At 41.5% G+C, this 20,182-nt stretch overlaps 1 protein-coding gene across 6 annotated transcripts in view; it reads left to right on the top strand.

Moving 5' to 3' along the window:
• The window catches only part of unc5a (unc-5 netrin receptor A), a 144,554-nt gene that overhangs the window by 72,157 nt on the left and 52,215 nt on the right, over positions 1–20,182 (top strand). For all 6 annotated transcript variants that reach the window (XM_034232580.1, XM_034232581.1, XM_034232582.1 and 3 more), the window contains exon 2: positions 4,573–4,785. In XM_034232580.1, the coding sequence (XP_034088471.1) occupies positions 4,573–4,785 (213 nt within the window). The remainder of the gene's footprint in view (positions 1–4,572; positions 4,786–20,182) is intronic.

Below are 20,182 nucleotides of genomic sequence, written 5' to 3' on the forward strand. Positions count from 1 at the left end.
TTGCCCCACTGTATATATAAATACTGAGCCAACAGGAAAAACATTTGTTTTTTTATTTAAACATATTTTGATAGTCTTAGACTGCAACACAACTTCATTAATGTTCCTGTCCTGTGGACATGCTTGTCCCCATGACTTGGGAGTTGACGAGTGGTCAGCCAAACACATGAGACATGGGGTCTGTGCGCAGCAGGAAATCTGCTCTGGACATCACGGATCAGCTCACTAACGTGTGTGGTGTGTGTGTGTGTGTGTGTGTGTGTGTGTGTGTGTGTGTGTGTGTGTGTGTGTGTGTGGTGGTGTGTGTGTGTGTGTGTGTGTGTGTGTGTGTGTGTGTGTGTGTGTGTGTGGTGTGTGTGTGGTGTGTGTGTGTGTGTGTGTGTGTGTGTGTGTGTGTGTGTGTGTGTGTGTGTGTGTGTGTGTGTGTGTGTGTGTGTGTGTGTGTGTGTGTGTGGGTGTGTGTGTGTGTGTGTGTGTGTGTGTGGTGTGTGTGTGTGTGTGTGTGTGTGTGTGTGTGTGTGTGTGGTGTGTGTGGTGTGTGTGTGTGTGTGGTGTGTGTGTGGTGTGTGTGTGGTGTGTTGTGTGTGTGTGTGGTGATGGTTGTGTGTGTTGTGTGTTGGGTGTGTGTGTTGTGTTGTGTGTGTTGGGTCGTGTGTGTATGTGGTGGTGTGTGTGTGTGTGTGTGCTGTGTGTTGGTGTGTGTGTGTGTACCTGGTAAAATTGATTAAAAACCGGTAAATTCAAAACCTGCCGGTCAAAATGTCTGGTAATAATTAGGGAGGCTCCGATAGATCGGCCACCGGTCATTATCGGCCGATATTCACTCTTAATAGTTTGATCGGTGCTCTCTATAAAGCCCGATCAGGAGAGCTGGATCTGATCGATATGGATATAAACGCGAGTGAAGTATAACCGGACACGAGAGAGAGATCAGATCAGCTGCTGAGTCAGACCGAGACACGCAGCTCTGCATAATCACCTGAAGCCCCGCCCACTGTTTAGCGAGCTGCATGAGAAACTGACGGGCTGTCAGGAGAGAGAGGGAGGGAGAGGGAAAAAGAGAGCATCCGTTTCTGCCGTGTTATTATTCAAAGTTAATGTAAACTTTTGAATAATGTACGTTATCTACTACAAGTAGTTTGTTTGAATGTAATAATTATGATGTTTGTGGAATAATTTATTGGAAAATGAATCTGAATTTTTCGATCTGTTACGATTATAAACTGAAGCAATATAAAAATGAGCCCCGTGAACTGAGTTTTAAACATCAACATATCTGCTCATAGTCCGGTAATTACCTGCTAACGGAAACTCTGCTACACAACTCTTTTTATTATTATTGAAATATGACCGGTAAGTTTCAAATTTGTCCGATAAAATAAATTCTGCCCGGACATTTGACCGGCGAGAAAAAATCCTAGCGGATACCCTGGTGTGGGTGTGTGTGTGGGTGTGTGTGTGTAGGTGTGTGTGTGTAGGTGTGTGTGTGTGTGTGTAGGTGTGTGTGTAGGTGTGTGTGTGTGTGTAGGTGTGTGTGTGTAGGTGTGTGTAGGTGCAGACAAATGTCAGGTCACAGCCTGATGTGTGTCTTTAAAAAAAAAGTAGACATGTATAAAACCATTCTTCTGGTTTCTTTTCATGAAAATGCTTGATACTTATGCAATGTTTACTGGGCCCTAGCAACACATCCAGCATGGTGCATCAATTAAATCATCTTCACTGGATGAATCAGCAAGGGAGAGGTTTTTCATCTTGTTTGTGTGTGTACTAAATGATCTGGCAACGGACTCTACGCATTTGACAAATAACAGCAGCTTTGGCCAATCACATTCAGCTGAATATAATGCAGTGCCCATAGTCCTGCTGTATGTCTATTTGATTTGTGCATTGACCTGAACAAGTCTGTTAAGTGGCTGATACTCTCTGTGTGCGTGTGCACGTGTGCCTGCACGTTGACTTTGAAGTACATTATGTTGTGACAATAATCTAAGCCAATTTACAATGCATCAGCCTTCCATTATGGGTTTGATATAAAGCGGTGCGTGACTAGAATCCCCTCCCATAAAAGGACAATTTACTTCTGTAAAGAAATTACGTGTTTAACCTCATTAACCTAAAGCGCATGTACTAAAAGGGTAGTCTAGCCCCCACCCCTTGTGACACACACAAACACACAAACACAAATTGGAAACCTCATCAGAAGTTGAGAGGTCATGTTGAATGTGACCCTTGCAAATGAGCATCCAGCGGTGAGTTAACATTATCAGGGGCTCATCTCGCCGCTCTCGCCTCTCGTCAGAGTCTCAGGTGGCGCTCACTTCACTCTGTTTCAACATCATCCGTCCTCTATGTGATGATTAACCTGGCAGGTGTGAGGTGAGCCTTGCCCATTGTTTTAGTGAGCTGTCTTCTTCTGTCTGCCGGCAATACAGAGGGTCAGCCCCGGTCGGCTAATGGCCGTGGTCACAAAGCTGGAAGCCGGCCCATTATAAGGAGCCGCCGTCATTAAGACCAATACACTTTCAAACAACCTGACCTACTGGTCCCACACTGTTTATTAGCAAAGTTTTGGCTCTCAGTTAGAGCAATTATACTCACCATTCATGATGAACTGTGGCCTTTTCCTCAACACCACGATACAAGAAACACACACTTGCATACATAGTAAATATTGTTTGGCAGTTGTGTTGTCCTGAAAAGGGAGCTGCCACATTAATAACATTTTCTTCTCTGCAAATGTGTTTCAAAAGAGAAAATGTGCTCGAGAAAGGGGAAAGTGTCAGCGAGTGATGTATGTCGTTCATTGGACACAGAACATTTAGTTTCCATTAAGAGTTAAACATGTACACGAAACATTAATGGGGTTCAGCGGCAGCAGCAGTGGCATGCTTCACTATCTCATGCTGATAAATTAGCAACTCAGCACACAGGGGTAAAAGAAAAAGAGGAGATGAAAGAGAGATATTAATATAATGTGCAGTGGGGGAGGGCCTGACAGATAATGTCTTTGTCCAAAAATGGGTGTTTGTGATGCAACGTTATATTATCCCTGACCCGGGCATCTGCAAGCTGCAAGGATGAGTGAAGGCTGGGCGAGGAAGAGAGGAGAGGAAGGTCAGCACTCGTGTTGCAGTTTCATTATGAGAGATGTGGACTCCCATCCTCTCCTGCTGCACAGGGAGTGATGGAGCAGGTTGTTAATGCCTGGTCTGTCAGCCATATTGGATTAATGGCAGTAAATTAATATTACACTCCTTTTTAAAGAGCTTTTATTTTGGGATTTACTGGTCTCCCCTGAGTGTTGTTGGTGTAAAGAGGTTATTTCCCTCTTCCTCCTCCGGTCCGCATCCTCTTGCTATCTCTCGCACAAAGCTAATATGTTTAGAGAGCGATACTGTGTGCATGGAGGAGGGATATGTGCGCTGTAGGCTTCATTGTGTCACTCAGCATTTGTCTCGGACATTTCTCAGTTTGCCGTAAATTGCAGCATTGTCCTGTATCAGCGCTCAGCACTGGTGGGAAGTAACTAAGTACATTCACTCAAGTACTGTACTTAAGTACATATTTGAGGTTACTGTACTTTACCCAAGTCTTTCCATTTTGTATTATTTTTACTTCTACTCTTTTTGTATTTTTTGAAACCAAATGTAACGTTTTTACAGGTTTATTTACTAGTTACTTTTAGAAATTCTGATTTTGACACACAACATACTGTGGAAAGTATTATTTGATATAGACTCAACCATGAAACATTATATTTAAGTAACTAAAACAATGAGTGGGTTAACAGAAAATGAGTTGTTAGGTATTTAGCTGAGACGCTTATTGTTTAAAAACCTTTAGCAGTTTCTTAAACCCAAAGATTTGCTCTTCTGCTTTAAAAATGTTTAACTAAGATTGTACTTAAATAATTTTACTAAAGTACCATTCTTGATTTAATAGTTTAATAGTTTAGTAATTTTACAGTGTGATACTAATACTTTCACTCAAGTAAAGAATATTAATAGTTTTTACATTACTGGCGCTGAGTGGATATGTATCTATCCTTTTTTTTCTTCCACATGTCCTGTATGTCTCAAGGAATAGCACAGCCTATATTTATATTCTATTTATTTAGCTAACCTAACCCTAACTATCCAGCTGTCATTCATCTCTACCCTCCCTGCCTCTTGCCCCGCCTTGCTTAATGCGGTTAGACTCCTGGTTGAAGAGCCGTATAACACGCTGTGAAGTGTCCCAGTCGCTGAGACGATATTTATGGCCAGCGTTCCATCAGCGCTGATGTTAAAGGGCTGTGATTAAGAGCTGAAGTTAAGACCTGGACTCCATACAGCATACAAGGCCAAGCTCTGTCACTGCCAACTTATTTCTGTCTCTCTTTTCTCCATCTGTCCATCTGTCGTCTTCTTCTTCCTCTTTCATATGAATATGTATGAATTCGCCAAGGACACTAAATCTCTGCATTAGATATTTGGTGCATTGCATTCATGACAACTTGAACATCTAAAAGCGTTTTTGTATTTGGCATTTCTAGAAAATCACTGACTTTTTTTCCCTTTTCCTTCTCTAAAGGCTCCGAGCACGCCACAGCAACACTCCCCGCCGCCTTCAATGACCTGTTACCTCACTTCCTGGTGGAGCCAGAGGACAATTTCATCGTGAAGAACAAGCCGGTGACTCTGACCTGCCGCTCCACCCCGGCCACGCAGATCTACTTCAAGTGCAACGGGGAGTGGGTGCACCAGGACGACCACTTGATCGAGCGGACTATCGACCCAGCCACAGGTACATGCGACACAAATCTGTTTCCTATCTCAAAATATGTAGCTGCTAATGTCTTCATTTAGAGATTGTAACTGTTCAGATGCTGTTTGCTGGGAAATGTGCAGCTCCATAGATATATTATGCAAAGTGTTTGCGTGCAGAAACTAAGGTTTGCAATTTGCCAGTGATTACTGTGCTCCATCAGGCTCTTGGCTCATCCTCCAGCATATTTATCCTGCCATTCTCATAATAAGCACATTGGTTTCAGTCTCAGAAATCTTCTCAATCACCTTGGAGACCTGTTTGTTTTTCTCTCTGCTATGCTGCAATTCCCCGCCTCTGTCATCGGTGTCATAAACATGGATGACACTGATGTGCTGTGTTTCAGCAGCAATCTGCAAATTCAAACCTCCTATTCACAGCCTGACAACTGATTGGGAACGAGAAACGTTGAAAAGACAGGGATATTTCAGACACGCACACAGACACACAAGCAGTTGCACACTCTGATTTCTTGCCAAACATCACACATGCATAATAAAGATAATGGACATAAAGGAGAACTACACAAAAACACACAGCCATCAGCGTGTGCACACACATACACAAAAAGAGATATAAAGGTGTAAAGCAGGAACGTCTGAAGGGAAATGTAAGCAGGGGTGTATCAATTCATATGCATCTTTGTTTTTAGATAAAGAGCTTATTGTACCAACATTTTCTTCATCTGATCTTCAGGGTTTAGAATAAAAAATGTAGCAGCTCACTGAATGTGGGAAGTTATGGTAAAATGTCACAGAGGGAACTAACACTTAAATGTTGATTCAATCTGACGCTCTCATAGGTCAGAATATCGGATTCATTTAACAGATGAACACAAATATTGTCCCATACTGAGGATTTCATCGCTGTTTATGCTAGCTTTTTGTCTTAAACAATTCATGTCAAGTTTATAATCTCTGCTGCGTGATTAACTTTGAGGCATGCTGAGTGATTTCATCCTAAATTCCCCAAGGTACAGACGCTTTTTTCTTTAACAACAGAAGAGTCAAATGTGGCTGTGTTCATGTTTGTTGTATTAGGCCCAGCCTTTAATGCTAGGGTCATTTTGGAATAAGTCTCTTGTAGATAATGGCAATAAAAGAGTATACAGAGTTCATTTGAGTTCCTGTTTGGTGAATAGCAAGTGAACACATACTGTAAGGGAGCACTTGTGGATTTGGATCATTAAGAGGAGACTGTCAGTGAGTCAACACTGATACAATAAGACCAATTCATAATGCTATGTTCCTACTTGTGTTGTTTCAATCACTGTTCTGCTCTGTTACTCTCTGTGGATGTGGGGGGTGTTCAAATGAAGTGTTGCCAATATCAACAATTCTTGTGGGGAGAAAGAGATTTTATCTAGTGAACATTTAAAATAATAGTTCAAGTCTATTCCCCACACGTAAAAGCTTGGCAGATGTCATACAAGCAAAGTAAAAAATTCTATTATATAACGTTTCTGTTGGCACGTACATTTCTTGTATTGCAGCAGCCTGGTTCCCAAAGGAGATTTCTCCTAAAACCCTCCAACTTAAATGCCATGTATTTGTGTAATCAGCTCTTTATACGTGCATATGTATAGGACAAGGTGTGATGCCACCGTGCACAGCGAGATCTGTCAATTGTTTTCGCTTTTGATTAATTATGTCTTGGATTCAACAATGAAATGTTCGTTTAATACGATATAAAACAGAGAAAAGCAGGACATCTCCATGTTTGAGAGGCTGACAACAGCGCTTTCTGCCATTATTCCAGCAGGATTAATCGATCAAAATCAAAATAGTTTGCAATTATGTTTCTGTCTATCCACTAATTTATTAGTTAACTAAAGGTGACAGCTTAAATTCTTGTTTTTAAAATCCCTCCAAACTTTAATAGACGATAACCTTTAGAAGTCTGACTAGGACTGTTTTAATGTCTGAACATTAACCATTTTTAAGATTCAGAAATATTCACGCTGCGAGGGAAGGTTCCTCTCTGCCGGTCTTCTCACTTCACTTTCTGCTCCACACAGAGGCTAGGAGAAGAGGCAGTCTCTCTCTTTCTGACCTGCTGCAGTAACATGTTACTACAGAACGTTCTCTGATTACTGTGTGACCTGGTTTCCCTCAGTAACCTTTGTATGGAGGTGCATGTAAATGCACGGATTGTATAATATACATGTAATTTGTGGCAATCAACGTAAAGGGTGAACCTTGTGGAGTCGGCGGCCTACTTCGATACGATGAGTATGAATCGCGTTTATTCACGAGCTAAAGACCACGCTGTGCCCCATAAACAGCAGATTTATGGGGAACATCACATTACCAATGTAATGTTGCTGCGCCAACATTTAATGATGATGGACCGTTTGTTGTGTTGTTATGAAGCGGTAACGTCAGAGTTTATTTGTCTATTAAACAAATCTGGCAGCAGCGAGGGGCTTCGTCTTTAGGAACCCTGTGAAGTTCCAAGGACTCCCCGCAGCTCTCCACCTCGCTCTGTGGTACGCCGCCTTTGAAGATGAATGTGTCGTGCGGGGCTGTTACCAAGGACACGTGGTTGTCCAGAGGTATGGCGGCTCCAAGGTACCCACATCGATCTCTCAAACGCTTGTGCTGTTTAATGTCAGCACTTCCCTCAGGAGTTTACTGATGGCTCCTTCTAATCCCCTTTTCCTGCAAGAAACTTGTGAGGCGCATACCTCCAACTTGTGTGTGTGTGTGTGTGTGTGTTGTGTGTTGTGTGTGTGTGTGTGTGTGTGTGTGTGTGTGTGTGTGTGTGTGTGTGTGTGTGTGTGTGTGTGTGTGTGTGTGTGTGTGTGTGTGTGTGTGTGTGTGGTGTGTGTGTGTGTGTGTGTGTGTGTGTGTGTGTGTGTGTGTGTGTGTGTGTGTGTGTGTGTGTGTGTGTGTGTGTGTGTGTGTGTGTGTGTGTGTGTGTGTGTGTGTGTGTGTGTGTGTGTGTGTGTGTGTGTGTGTGTGTGTGTGTGTGTGTGTGTGTGTGTGTGTGTGTGTGTGTGTGTGTGTCAGGGTTGTCCTCTCACTCTGGTCGTCACAGTCACACCGGACTCTAAACTCGTACCTGTTGCCAAGCAACCAGGACTTCTGTCACACCAGAAGCTGCCCGATATCAACATCTTGCCTTGAGGAGGGAGAAATGAGGAGTTTGGAGACATACCCAAGTTGACAAAAATTGATTGACAACATATACCCAGTGTAACTTCTTCTCTAGAAGACACTTTGAGAAATATCCTTTCTGACTACAAGGGGTCGTCTCGACTCAGACTCTGCACTGGTCCATGCTTGTTTGCTACATTTACTAAGACTGATGTAAATACGGTACGATGCACACATGTGACCAACCAACGAGAAGCCCCTGAGACTCCAGCCTCTGTTCCATTGGCTGGCATGTTCACACTGATTGGGATTCTCATCAAGGATACTCATTCCTTTATGTAAATGAAAGTGCAGCTCGGATCGAGTTAATGCTCTTCATTCCAACAGAAATGTAATGAAAATACCATGTAGACACATCAGAGTCAAGAGTCGCTGCTGGAGACGGTTCTCACATGTGCTCTGCGGTTCTCCGTTCAATATGATAATCTCTTTCTCTTTGATGGATGAGTGGCTCGTCAACAATGGAGAATACATAGTTTGATAGGGCTTAAAGCTACACACATATGATATCTCAATATTATAAATGATTGGATTACAATATACCATATTGCAGAAATGTAATCATTGGGCTATTAGTTTTCAACTGCATGTGTAAGAGTTGTTCTTTTTATAATTAGCTATTGATGTTGTTTTGAATAGTTATTCAAAATGATAACCAGCAAGTTGACATTTCATGGTTAAATAAGGTTTAAAAAGTACAGTATTTATTTACTTCTATTTGTTGCAGTAATAAAAAAAAGCCAAACTTTATCATGATTCTTGTTCCGTCAGCCAAAGTCCTGGCTAATAGGGGCTGCAATAAAAACGAGTTACAAAATAGCATGCGTTCAATAAGCCACATAATCAGAACTAATCATAAATAAGATGTGATTAAATCATGAATATATTAATCAGTTAACACTTTGCTATTGTGAAAAACCCCAAAACCTCAGCACCTAGTTTCTGCACCAACGGTTTCAATTCACGAAGGGAGACCAAGCTTAGATATTGTAGACTCCAGAGTAACTGCAGAAGGATTGCGACAGATACAGAAAGCTCTGAGATGCTTACAGTATAATATAAAGATGAGTCACAGCCACGGCATGGGCCAGAATAATGTTATATTTGACCAAGATATAAAAATCTAAATCTACTGAGCAGAATAACAACTCTCATTTCTACCAACAGTGCTGAGCAGAATTGTGATATACCTTGAGACGATATTAATGCCTCCACTATATTGTTAACACCAAGGGAGCTCTCATTTTAACACCTGTGTGTTGGACTGCGAATCACTAGTGCAGGACTTCTTCATGGCAATATTGGACTTTAATTTGTATTATTTTTGTATCAATGTGATAAATAACTTTGAGTTGTTTATTGTATTTAATTTATAGGTTAACCAAAAATTGATATAAATGTATAGTGTTTCAGAAAATATGACCACAATATAACAATTTAATATACTTTAGTAGACAATTAAAACCAGTACATTTGATGTAAAGCTCTTATTATTATTTTTTACTTAAAGGTAGGGTAGGTAAGAATGGAGAAACCAGCTCGAGTGCGCTAGAATTTGAAAGTACACACCTGAAAAAAATCCTTTCAGAGCCCCTCCTCCAACACACACGAACGCACACATGACCAATGAGGGCACGAGGTAAGTTTGTGCACGAGATGGAAGGCTGACAGGCAGGTAGGCCATCAAATTATCTGGCGCGGGCCGAGGCTGGACTGGACTTTGGACTTTCTTTTTACAGCGCCACGGCTTTCACAGATGAAATATTTGTATATATTTATTGTCAAAGCATTTAATTTATTCATTGCTATCGGGATGTTAAGAGCATTCCATGGAATATAACAAAAAGTGTTCCTGAAGTCAATTACCTAACCTACCTTTTAATGGAACCATTTTTATTATCTGAATGATTATTTAAAAAAGCCATATGGAAAGCAGTGAGAAATTCATTATGGGAATTAAAAGTCATACCAGCCCGCCTGTTCCCTCATACAGGCCTGATCACCCGTGCACTCAAAGCATCCTTTTTCTCTGCGGCTGTGACTCCCACTGTCCAAATGAGTACTGTGCATGTTTTTCATCACTAAAGTATATCAAGTAGGAACAAAAATCAAAGCGAGCAGAAGCAGAAATCAATAATCCCTTTTTCACTTTCTCGGGTTAAAGTAATATCAGAAAGGTGGTATTTTTCAGAGATGAACTAGTCTGGCCCAGCACAGCGGAGGCAATATGCGGCAAACTCCATCCCTGTTCACTCCCCACAGACTCAGACAGACGTCAAAGTAACTGGAAGGGTTTGAATTAATAACTGACCCAGGTCTGAAGTGCAGACATGTTTCCTTCTGACTGCTCAGTATTCTCGGCTCAGGACTTAGAAAACATGACATTCGGATAACCATCTACAGCAGATGTGACCTCTGCCCTCATCAGACAGGTCTGTTTATTGAATCTGATTCAGTGCAGGAAAGACAAAAGAGCTGCTGCCGCTGACTGGGTGTACTGCACACTTACAATTTGAGTTACTGACACACCTTTGTTTTCTGTGATCGCTTTGGACCTTCCCACCCCCCATAAAAACACACACTAGTATCCTTACACAAAGGACTCACAACACCCTCACACACAAGCTCCTTTGAACATGGAAAAGAAAGAGATGTCAATTTGTCCTTCCTCTCCTGGTATCAATGTCCGATATCGATCCATCCCAGAGTCTATCAGTTCTCATTACCTGCCCTCAGTAACTTATCTCAATTGTTATGGCTGTGACTGCTTCCAAAGCCCCGTCCAGCGTTGTGTCTCTCCCAGGTCATCCGTTATAGAGCTGGAGAAACGGGAGACGTCTGGCGAGTCCTAATAAAGACATATCCCCTCCGAACAAATCAATGCTGACAGTGTGTTTGCATAGATTAGGAGATTCCCCCACACTATGATTTCTCATCACACACATGATGAGGAGAGGGGAGATTGGCATTTGAGTGGAGGAGTGTTGTACGGCCGGACTGATTTGATTTTGTTTGCATTTCATCTGCCAGCATTGATGGAAACGATTTTGATCCACGCGTCGCATTGTCAAACCCAGCAGCAAACCCTCTCAGGTGGAAAATACATGCATTTCACATTTCTATTTCAATAAGCCTCGCCAACTGCTTTATAAAGATTTGAGGAGATTATATTTTCGTTGTTGATTGAACCGGATGTCGAGAAGGCTTCTACAATGAAAGCAGAAGATGATGGAGAAAAAAATCATAAGCTATACATTTGCCTTCTACTTTGTGAAAGGGATTTTTTTCTTGGTTTAGAGTGGAATAACACACTATTTTAATAACTCTTTAATATTCTTTTTTAATATACATAAGTCCACATTTCAAAACCCCTTTAAGGGAATACAACCTCCAGCTTTATCAGCACCAACTCCTGTAGTCTATCAATCCTCTGAAGTCTAAATACCGCATATGACGTGTCAGTAAATCTCTTTAAACCATCTATCACTTTCTGCAGAGAACTAATAATGTGTTATGGCACCACAGGGCTAACCCCTGTGTTTGAAAACCAGCGAGGATTCATTTGTATAAAATATGTATTTCCTGATTGACTAGATCCTGGATTGTAATGTGATGACATATTTAATTTCTGATCAAAGGGGGAGATAAGCTAGGCTAAGCTGTAATGATCTGTAACCTTTATTTTAATACCGCAATACTAATCCATGGTATTATAGCAGCCAATCAGTTCTCCCACTCCATCTTACACCCACTCACCACTCGCGCTGCCCTCTACTTCTCAGTCCTGTATCGGCCAACAACATGGATGCAGATAAATATCTTGGCAGGAAACATATAGGAGGTCCCTGTTCTATTTTAAGTGTGGAATATGGCTTTAAAGTGGAGCAACCAAAGGCTAAAAAATCATGTTTCAGGGGACCATGAAGAAAAACTGAATTAACTGAAAACAGAGAAGGAAACAAATTTAAATGAAATATCAAAAACAGGGAAAATGAGTAAGCATCCTGTCCATCACAAGGATGCCCTACCCTGAAACAAATGCTCATTTATCTTCAATTTCACTCTAAATAGAAAGTTACTCATCAGAAAAATGTTTACAAAGGACATAAATGAATGGGTAAGAAGTAGGGACATTTTCTCAAATACTTGTATACAATCTGATGTATTTCTGCTACCAGAGGACTCGTGCTCTGCTGGGTTTTAGAATGCAGGTGTAAAGCACTTCCACATTGGCTTCACACTTATAGGCTGCTGCTTGCAAGCAGCTCACAGATGCTGTTGTCATAATTGTGAGTAATTTAGAACAGTCTTCCTAATAGTGTATGGGCCTCGTGACAGCAATTAAACATGATGTTTAATGGAATGTTGAAGAGCGGCCCTGTCACGATTCAAGCAATGCCGGATAGACCTGTGAGCCATAATCTACTGAACAGAAGACATTAAGACAATCAGGAGGGAAAGGACAATATAGTCCTGAATGAACAATATGGCCTTGTACCACCTGCTAAGCATCGATCAGTAGCCAGAGGGACTAATTGATAATGCATTATTAGCTGCTTCCCCATAATGGGTCTTGTATTTCATCCTGTCCTTGATTGCGGGAAGGATTTGGCGATGAAGTACCGAAGTGTGTGTGTGTGTGTGTGTGTGTGTGTGTGTGTGTGTGTGTGTGTGTGTGTGTGTGTGTGTGTGTGTGTGTGTGTGTGTGTGTGTGTGTGTGGGTGTGTGTGTGTGTGTGTGTGTGTGTGTGTGTGTGTGTGTGTGGTGTGTGTGTGTGTGTGTGTGTGTGTGTGTGTGTGTGTGTGTGTGTGTGGTGTGTGTGTGTGTGTGTGTGTGTGTGTGTGGTGTGTGTGTGTGTGTGTGTGTGTGTGTGTGTGTGTGTGTGTGTGTGTGTGTGTGTGTGTGTGTGTGTGTGTGTGTGTGTGTGTGTGTGTGTGTGTGTGTGTGTGTGTGTGTGTGTGTGTGTGTGTGTGTGTGCCTGACCTCGGAGTGAGTAAAAGTGGGTTTAATTGAAGCCTGTGTTTGCCTGGCCTTGAGACGACTGCACGTGTGTTTAGAGCAGCAGGAGTAAAGGGAGTCAGGGAGAATTCAAAAGGAACCAGCTGTACTGATTGATCTCTTCGATACACCCGTACAGGGGCCACGCGTCTCAGACTCTATCCAAGCCGTTTTTTAAAAAATGTTAAACTTTGGTGTAGGTATGTCGGTTCCTTTGAAGTTGGTCTTGCTATGCAGGAATAATACATTTTAAAATTAACTGCAATTAGTGGAACAAAAGTGGTAACAAAAAGATAATTACCATTTGTCAAACAACAACACTAGCGTTCCAATCTCCCACGCGCACAGCCTTTTGTCCTCCCAGCAAATCATATCCCGTGTCAGGCCCATGCTTTGCTTTAGCTTAAGTAATTCTGTTTTTGTCAGTCTCACAAAAGATGTGCTCCAGCGGAAAGTTGGAATGCATTCCACACTCTTAGTTGTGTTTTCTTTACACCGTCCAAGTAATTTATTTACACCTTTAGGTAAAGACAGACATGTTATCAATACAGCCTTTCAACTTTTGCATTTGTAGTTGGTGTATGTGGAATTGCATGTGAAGAAAATGCATTTAAAAGTCTGTGTGAGCACAGGGAATTCATCATTTTTAAATGATTATAGATTGCGGTCTCTCTGCTACATGGCCCACAGTATAACACGTTTGCAGTAGGAATGATAACAGATTAAAATGAATGGTCATCTATATTTCTAAAGGCACACGGTAGTTTTTGTACCTTTTTTGTGGAAAGCATCTTGTTCTCAGAGCTACATGGCAATGTCTGCTCTTCTACACCGAGTAAAATGTGTTTGTATGGTGCAATGAAATGCAGCACACGCATTACCCAGACAACTTGAGAAATAGAGGCCAAAGTTGCAAACTTCTTCGGATTCCATAATGTGCCTCAAAATGTGCCGGTTGGATACAGAATGTATCAGAAGGGGGCCGGTAAACCCCTGTGCCTTGCTATTTTGATTCTAAGCAAAACTCTTTACCTCATTTTTTCATTTGTCACTGTACGATTATTGGATCTTTCAACTTACCATCCCTGCCTTTGGAAATGGAAGACATGAGTGTTATGCTGCCATAGAGAGACCGAGTGGGAGTTTGTGGTTTCAATCAACACCTGCTCTGCTCAAATTCGTTTAAAAATAGTGGAGCTGGGGGGTGTATTGAGGGAGCTGACAGCTAAATAGTCCACAGAGATTTTTGATAGGAAGAGGAACTGAGTCGCTGACAGTTAATACTTGTGTGTTTGGCCCCAAGTAGACTTTCAGTATAGGTCTTTTACACAATCCTGGAACAAACAGCAGCTTACCGTTTAAACTAGAAGCTGCAGGGTGTCCTGGGTACTGGATAGTGGTGACTATTTTATGCTGTGAGGGAAGAACAATAGTTTCAATGTCCTCATGAAGTGCTGTGTAAAATATGGAGAAGATTTCACCTGGAAGCATCACAAAAAACAGATCAAGTGAAGCTTATATAACCAAAAGCATCTTGACCTGTATAGTGCTTTTAATTCTCAACACAGTCTCAGGTGAGCCCACAGTGAGTGGAGACTACAGCAGACTAATGTGTTCTGCCTCGTGTTTCAGGGAGCTGACACCCAAGTCAATTATCAGCGGCATCCTGCCCACATATAACACTCCTGGCTTCTGTGTCGTGTGGTTACTGCGACGACCACAAACCCTCAAAGAAGAAAATGCAGAGCCGCACGTGTTTGAGGAAGGCTTCTCATCGAGGCGGGTCTTTAATGAGGCATGCTGACAACAGCGAGAGGAGCGGGTCCTGGTCTGGGAGCCATCAGGATTTATATTAATAATGTATTCATTCATGTTGTTTCAGAGTGAGAGTTTGTTTTCTTCAGGTGTTTGTTTGTTTCCCTTCTGTCTTTTAAAAAGTCTCATAGCAACATGAATGTAAAGGCCCTAAATAGGCAGAGATTTACTTTTCTGTGTTCAATCACGGCACTCTTCAGAGTACTATTTGCATTTTGCGTGGGTCATCTTAGTCCTTTCCTGCTGTTATGATGAGAAGAAATGCAAAAAAGTGCAAAGACTATTTTCACCTTCTGCCAAATATTTATTGATTACAGCTTCTCAAATGTGCAGATGTGCTGCCTTTCTGATAATATACTCGATGTCTTTGGGTTTTGGTTGAAAGCTATGCCGCTTTGACACAGGTCTGGGAATTTTGTGACATCATTTTCTCACATTTTATAGGCAAAGTCATTAAGGACTTAATCAAGAATATAACCGTCAGATTAATCGGTAATGGAAAATGGAAATGAGCTCCAGTTGTGATCTTTGCAAATCTCCTGTCTTTATAATCAGCATTTTTAAATCATTATTTTTCCTTTTAAGGAAGTGTTTAACCTCTGCTGCATCTGTACACATAATTATTGTTCATACCTCCATTGTTAAACCAAGCTCCAGGGGTCCACTGTGTACTTTCACTCCATTTTCTCCATTTTCAGCGTCGGGTTATTTATAAGTTCACAATTCTCCATCTCGCATCTATCGTATTAATAATTAAAACAGTCACATTTGAACAAAGAAATGAATATTTAAAGACTCAGTCCATGTTCGGTCTGCAGCACTTCATCCCCTCATGCGTTGCATTAAAGTTGACTCAACAACAGGCTCCACATTGGAAGGAGAACTGTGTAGACTCAACGCCATATGACCTCTGGGGCAAGCGGGAGATTTAAACAGATTAAAGGTCTTTTGAGATCTAGCCATTCTCTCATTTCCTACACTTACTGTATATACATTCTGTAAAAAATGATTTTCTTCACCAAAGATAAACATATTATTTTAGGACTATATTGTGTACGATTTAAATCTTAAAATACTGCTTTATTTTAAACTCTTATGTGAGACTACCTAGAAAGACCTATTTTAGCTGCTGTTGTCTGGAGGAGAGCCTCTTGTGTGTCATGTGTGAGGAGGGTGGTGGATAAGACTATAAGAGGTATTTCTTTATCCTACACATTTTCAATAAGCATTGATTCTGAGACATACAACGGATCTGTATCTACATCACAGCACAATGTTAAAACTGACTATCTGAAGGTTTCTCGTGATGCTTTAAAGTCGGTGAATTATATGCCATGAGGTGACAAATCATCCACAGGTTTTAAATCCTTAACAAGAAAAGGCAGACTCATTTTAAACCTTCGTCATAGGCTTTTTTTCTCCTTAACTTGTAAGGCAGGGAGGCTACACAGCCTTTAAGTGGTAGACTATGTGAATTATAATCAAGGGCAAGAGCTTAAGTTTGAAGTGCAAATTCAAAGGGGCTTCAATACTTTCAGATAATGCATGAATCTAAATATTTTCTTGATGTTCATCGGATGATCTTTCTACCTGACAAAGGCATATTTCCAACATTTCCACGAAATGAAAGCAGTTCTAAACAGACATCTACTTTAGTTTGTTATATAATATGAGTCGTTAGCCACAAATACCGAATTATTATTATAAGAACAAATGTGGATTTCAGTACTTCAAAAAATCTTTTTGAGTTTTTTTAGAATCACTTTCGTAGCCTCTGTTTTCCCTCGGGCTGTTTACTGAAGGATGTTTGTTGTACTCAATATTTACATTCGCCCACGTACCTTCATTGGATTACCAAAAACCTCTGCCTTCTATCTCTGGCAACACTGCCGGCCAAAGACTAAAGAGGAACCAACCGAACGTGAGCAGGGAGGGGGAAACCCTAATGCAATTTGTATGGCACAGAGCACTCTTCAAGCAGATGGCAGCCAGGCTGACTTACCTGAAGCAGTTTTCCTTATTTACTTCAGCGCCCAAGGCCATGTCAGACAAGGGGGAGAGAAACATGTTAGCCCGAGCAAATTATCAGGGCTTTCATGTGGGTAACGTTCTATCAGATCCTCCCACTCTGCAGAATGTAATGGAAGCAGAAGCAAAGTGCTCAAGGCCTTCACCTCCGACTTGTTCTCATTCGAGGTAGGACAAGGTGTGTGTGGGAGATAAAGGAGCAGGTTCCCAGTCATTCCCAGCCTGAAGACTGGTATATAGAATGTTCTGCTCTTGCCAATCATCGGGGTCAGGATATTGGATGGCGAGTAATTACACCAGGGGCACTTTGGTAAGGGCACAGAGGTAAATCACAGCCCTGTCTCCGTGTGTGTATATAGTTGCTATTAAGAAAAGGTTAGGTAAACGAATTACAGAGAGGCGGTGTAAATAGAAAAATCCATTGCTTTGAATTAATGTCCGTTTGATGTCATCAGTTGTGTAGGCTTGTGGCTAGATGTAAATGTGGAAACATGTAAACAGACACCGTGTTCAGTGTCGTATGCAATGTGATGTCTGCACTCGGTGAAAGCGGAAAAGTAAAATCTATTTTGAAGTTTTATCTGTCAATTCATTATCACGTTCCAAACCTGCGAACACCTGTGCAACCAAAACACTTTTATGTACACTGCGCTGCGCATTGTTGTGATATCCTGTGTGCATTTGTTGTCAGTGATGAATATGGCAGTGAAATGTCTTGCTGAGTGACATCTCACTCTCATAGGGGCATGCAACGTGTGTACATCATTAATAACTATACTATAAAGCTCAAACTTTTCCAATCAGCATCTTATCCCCTCACATATCTCTGTGTGACGTTTCAATAACTTTTTATTTTATTGTTGGAAGAGGCACATTTGGAGTTGTGATATGTAGTTATTTCAGGATGGAAAATTAACTGTGGTGAAATCATTCTTGGCATCTCGTAATCTCCAGTTTTTGGTTGAGGGTTCATGGATGTGCTGCAACTTCTGTCAACAGTATTTGTTAAGAAGTGGAACACAGTTCAGCTGTGATTTTGTAGAAAAAGAGACTGTCATCCAAAGAGACGTTTTTTTTCTATTGCACCCCAATGCAAGTCTGACCTAGTTTTGAAAAGAATCAACTGCAGATTGTATTACTTTGTGTATTTTCTATTTAACAAATAGTCAATATTGTTTTTCTTTCATTAGTTAATCTTAAATAAATACACATGGTTATGGTATGGGTAAAAAGAAATCAGACATTTTAAACACTACTCCTTTTTAAAAAAGAGTTGTTGTACCCTTTGATGGTTATCTTCACAGTCTGGTATTAACAATATAAAAAAATTATGAAGATTTAAAGACATATGCACTTTCAGTCACTCAGTATATTTTTAAAACAGGCAAATTAATCCATGGCATACATAACTGTTTATTCAGTCCTGCACCATTTACTCTCCTCACCCTGCCGTCAGGGCTCCACCTGAGTCTCCTTGAAGTGGCATTGGAATGAACCTCGCCGGATTGATTGGAGCGCTACCTGCTTGCCTGTTTGTCAGCCATGAATAATCTGTAACGACATTTAGAGCATCAGCGGGGGCCTTGCAGCGCGCATTCATTGTGGAAAATGGACAGCTCAATCAAAAGAAGCTCTTGAAAAGCTAGCCATAACCGGAGGCAGAGCCTTGACCCAGAACGCTGTCCCACTGTCTCGAGTCACAACCTCACCAACATGAATGGGAGGTCTGACTGCTGTATTCCTAGTGAACTCAGGGCTTCTATTCTGCCTCCCTTCCCCCCTCACTCTGCTGTTCCCATCTCTCTTGCTTTTTAATAGAGCCATGCCTCACTCAGAAGGCCACGCTATCCTTGTTGGGAGACAGATGCTTATGGCGCCACCTCCCATACTCCTCTCTCCCCGTCAGGTAGCATGGGCCACCCATCACCACACTGCTTTACATGGTAATGAAAGTCTGAAGACTTGATGATAAAGCAGTTATGACCTCGCCTCTGTGACCTAGGGTTCACTTTGGATTGTTTACACATGGAAATACTTTCCAGGTTGTGATGCAAGTGTTTTCAGAATGACGTTAACTAGAAGTTGAGCTCTAAAGTTGTTTTCTGACAGCCTAGTTGTTGCCAGGATTTCAGTTTTTATATATAAAAGCTGAAATCATTGGTCTGAGGAAGAGGGCATTGTGGAGCTCTGGACACTAGAGATGTTAAGATTCACCGATTCGCATCGGTGCACCGGCATAAACGTTCAAGATGCGAGTGCACCGGTTGAAAGAGTGCACATCGGCTACAGTTTGGGTTGAACCGGGTTGAACTCGCGATGCATCGATTGCGTAGCGTCTTTGCATCGGTAAAAAACCGATTCATTCATATAAAATCCCCTCATCTTGTCAACGCTCAGCAGAGACGATCTTTGATATTTGCTTTGCCACTACGGAGGCCGAGAGTCTCAGTTATCAACACACACGGAAGTCGAGGAGCAAGAGAAACACAGCGCACCGAAAAATACCTACAAATCAAACGTTTGGCAACACTTCGGATTGTTCAAGAAAGACGGTGTAATAGTCCTTTATGCTATATAGTTGACCGCAGGTCATGGAGAGTAATAAGGTATCCGTAGACCTTTGTATGAGGTATCTTTATTACTTAACAGGTCTACAGCCATGATACATAGATCCGTCCTAGATGCGGGCTTGCATACACACAGTATCACTCCGCAGCCGCACCCCATCAGTAACGTCCTGATGGTATATGTACGCGGCACTATATACTACAGACGGTCAATTTGAAAAATCGCTCGCAAATTGTTAACGATGCCGAGCCGCTTTAAAGTACACAAGTAGTACGAGGAACTTAGCGGCGCACATAAAGAGGCGACATGGGGTCTGCGGCTGAAAAGAGAAACCTGAAAGTTAGACATATGAGTTAAATCACTCAGTGAGGGGTTCTGTCAGAGAGAGAGGTGTTTAGTTTACAGCAGCCTGTGACGGCCAATAATAATGTAAATGTCTTCCTTACTGTAAGCAGTTATGAAATACCTGTTTGTGAAAGGTTATTTGTATTCTTTATTGTTCATATAGAACCCACTGCTTTCTGCTCACTGGTGAGTTAGCCTATGAATGAGTGTTAAGCACATCAGGCTGGCAGCTGTATGGGCATTGCTCTATGGTAGCTGTTATTTTCACATTGTTAATCATGAGCAATGCATCCTTACATTGTTGGATGTGGACTGTGAGGTGTTATAGAATTGTACTCTGGAGAGCTTTTAAAGGTAAAAAAAATAAACGGCATGATGGGATGTGCAGTACCAAATATGTAAAGCACTTTTTTGTTAATGTATGATTTGCTGCATATAAGGAATAAAACAAAAATCCTCTGTCG

Source organism: Gymnodraco acuticeps, unplaced genomic scaffold (genome assembly GCF_902827175.1).
Source record: "Gymnodraco acuticeps unplaced genomic scaffold, fGymAcu1.1, whole genome shotgun sequence".
Lineage (NCBI taxonomy): Eukaryota > Metazoa > Chordata > Actinopteri > Perciformes > Bathydraconidae > Gymnodraco > Gymnodraco acuticeps.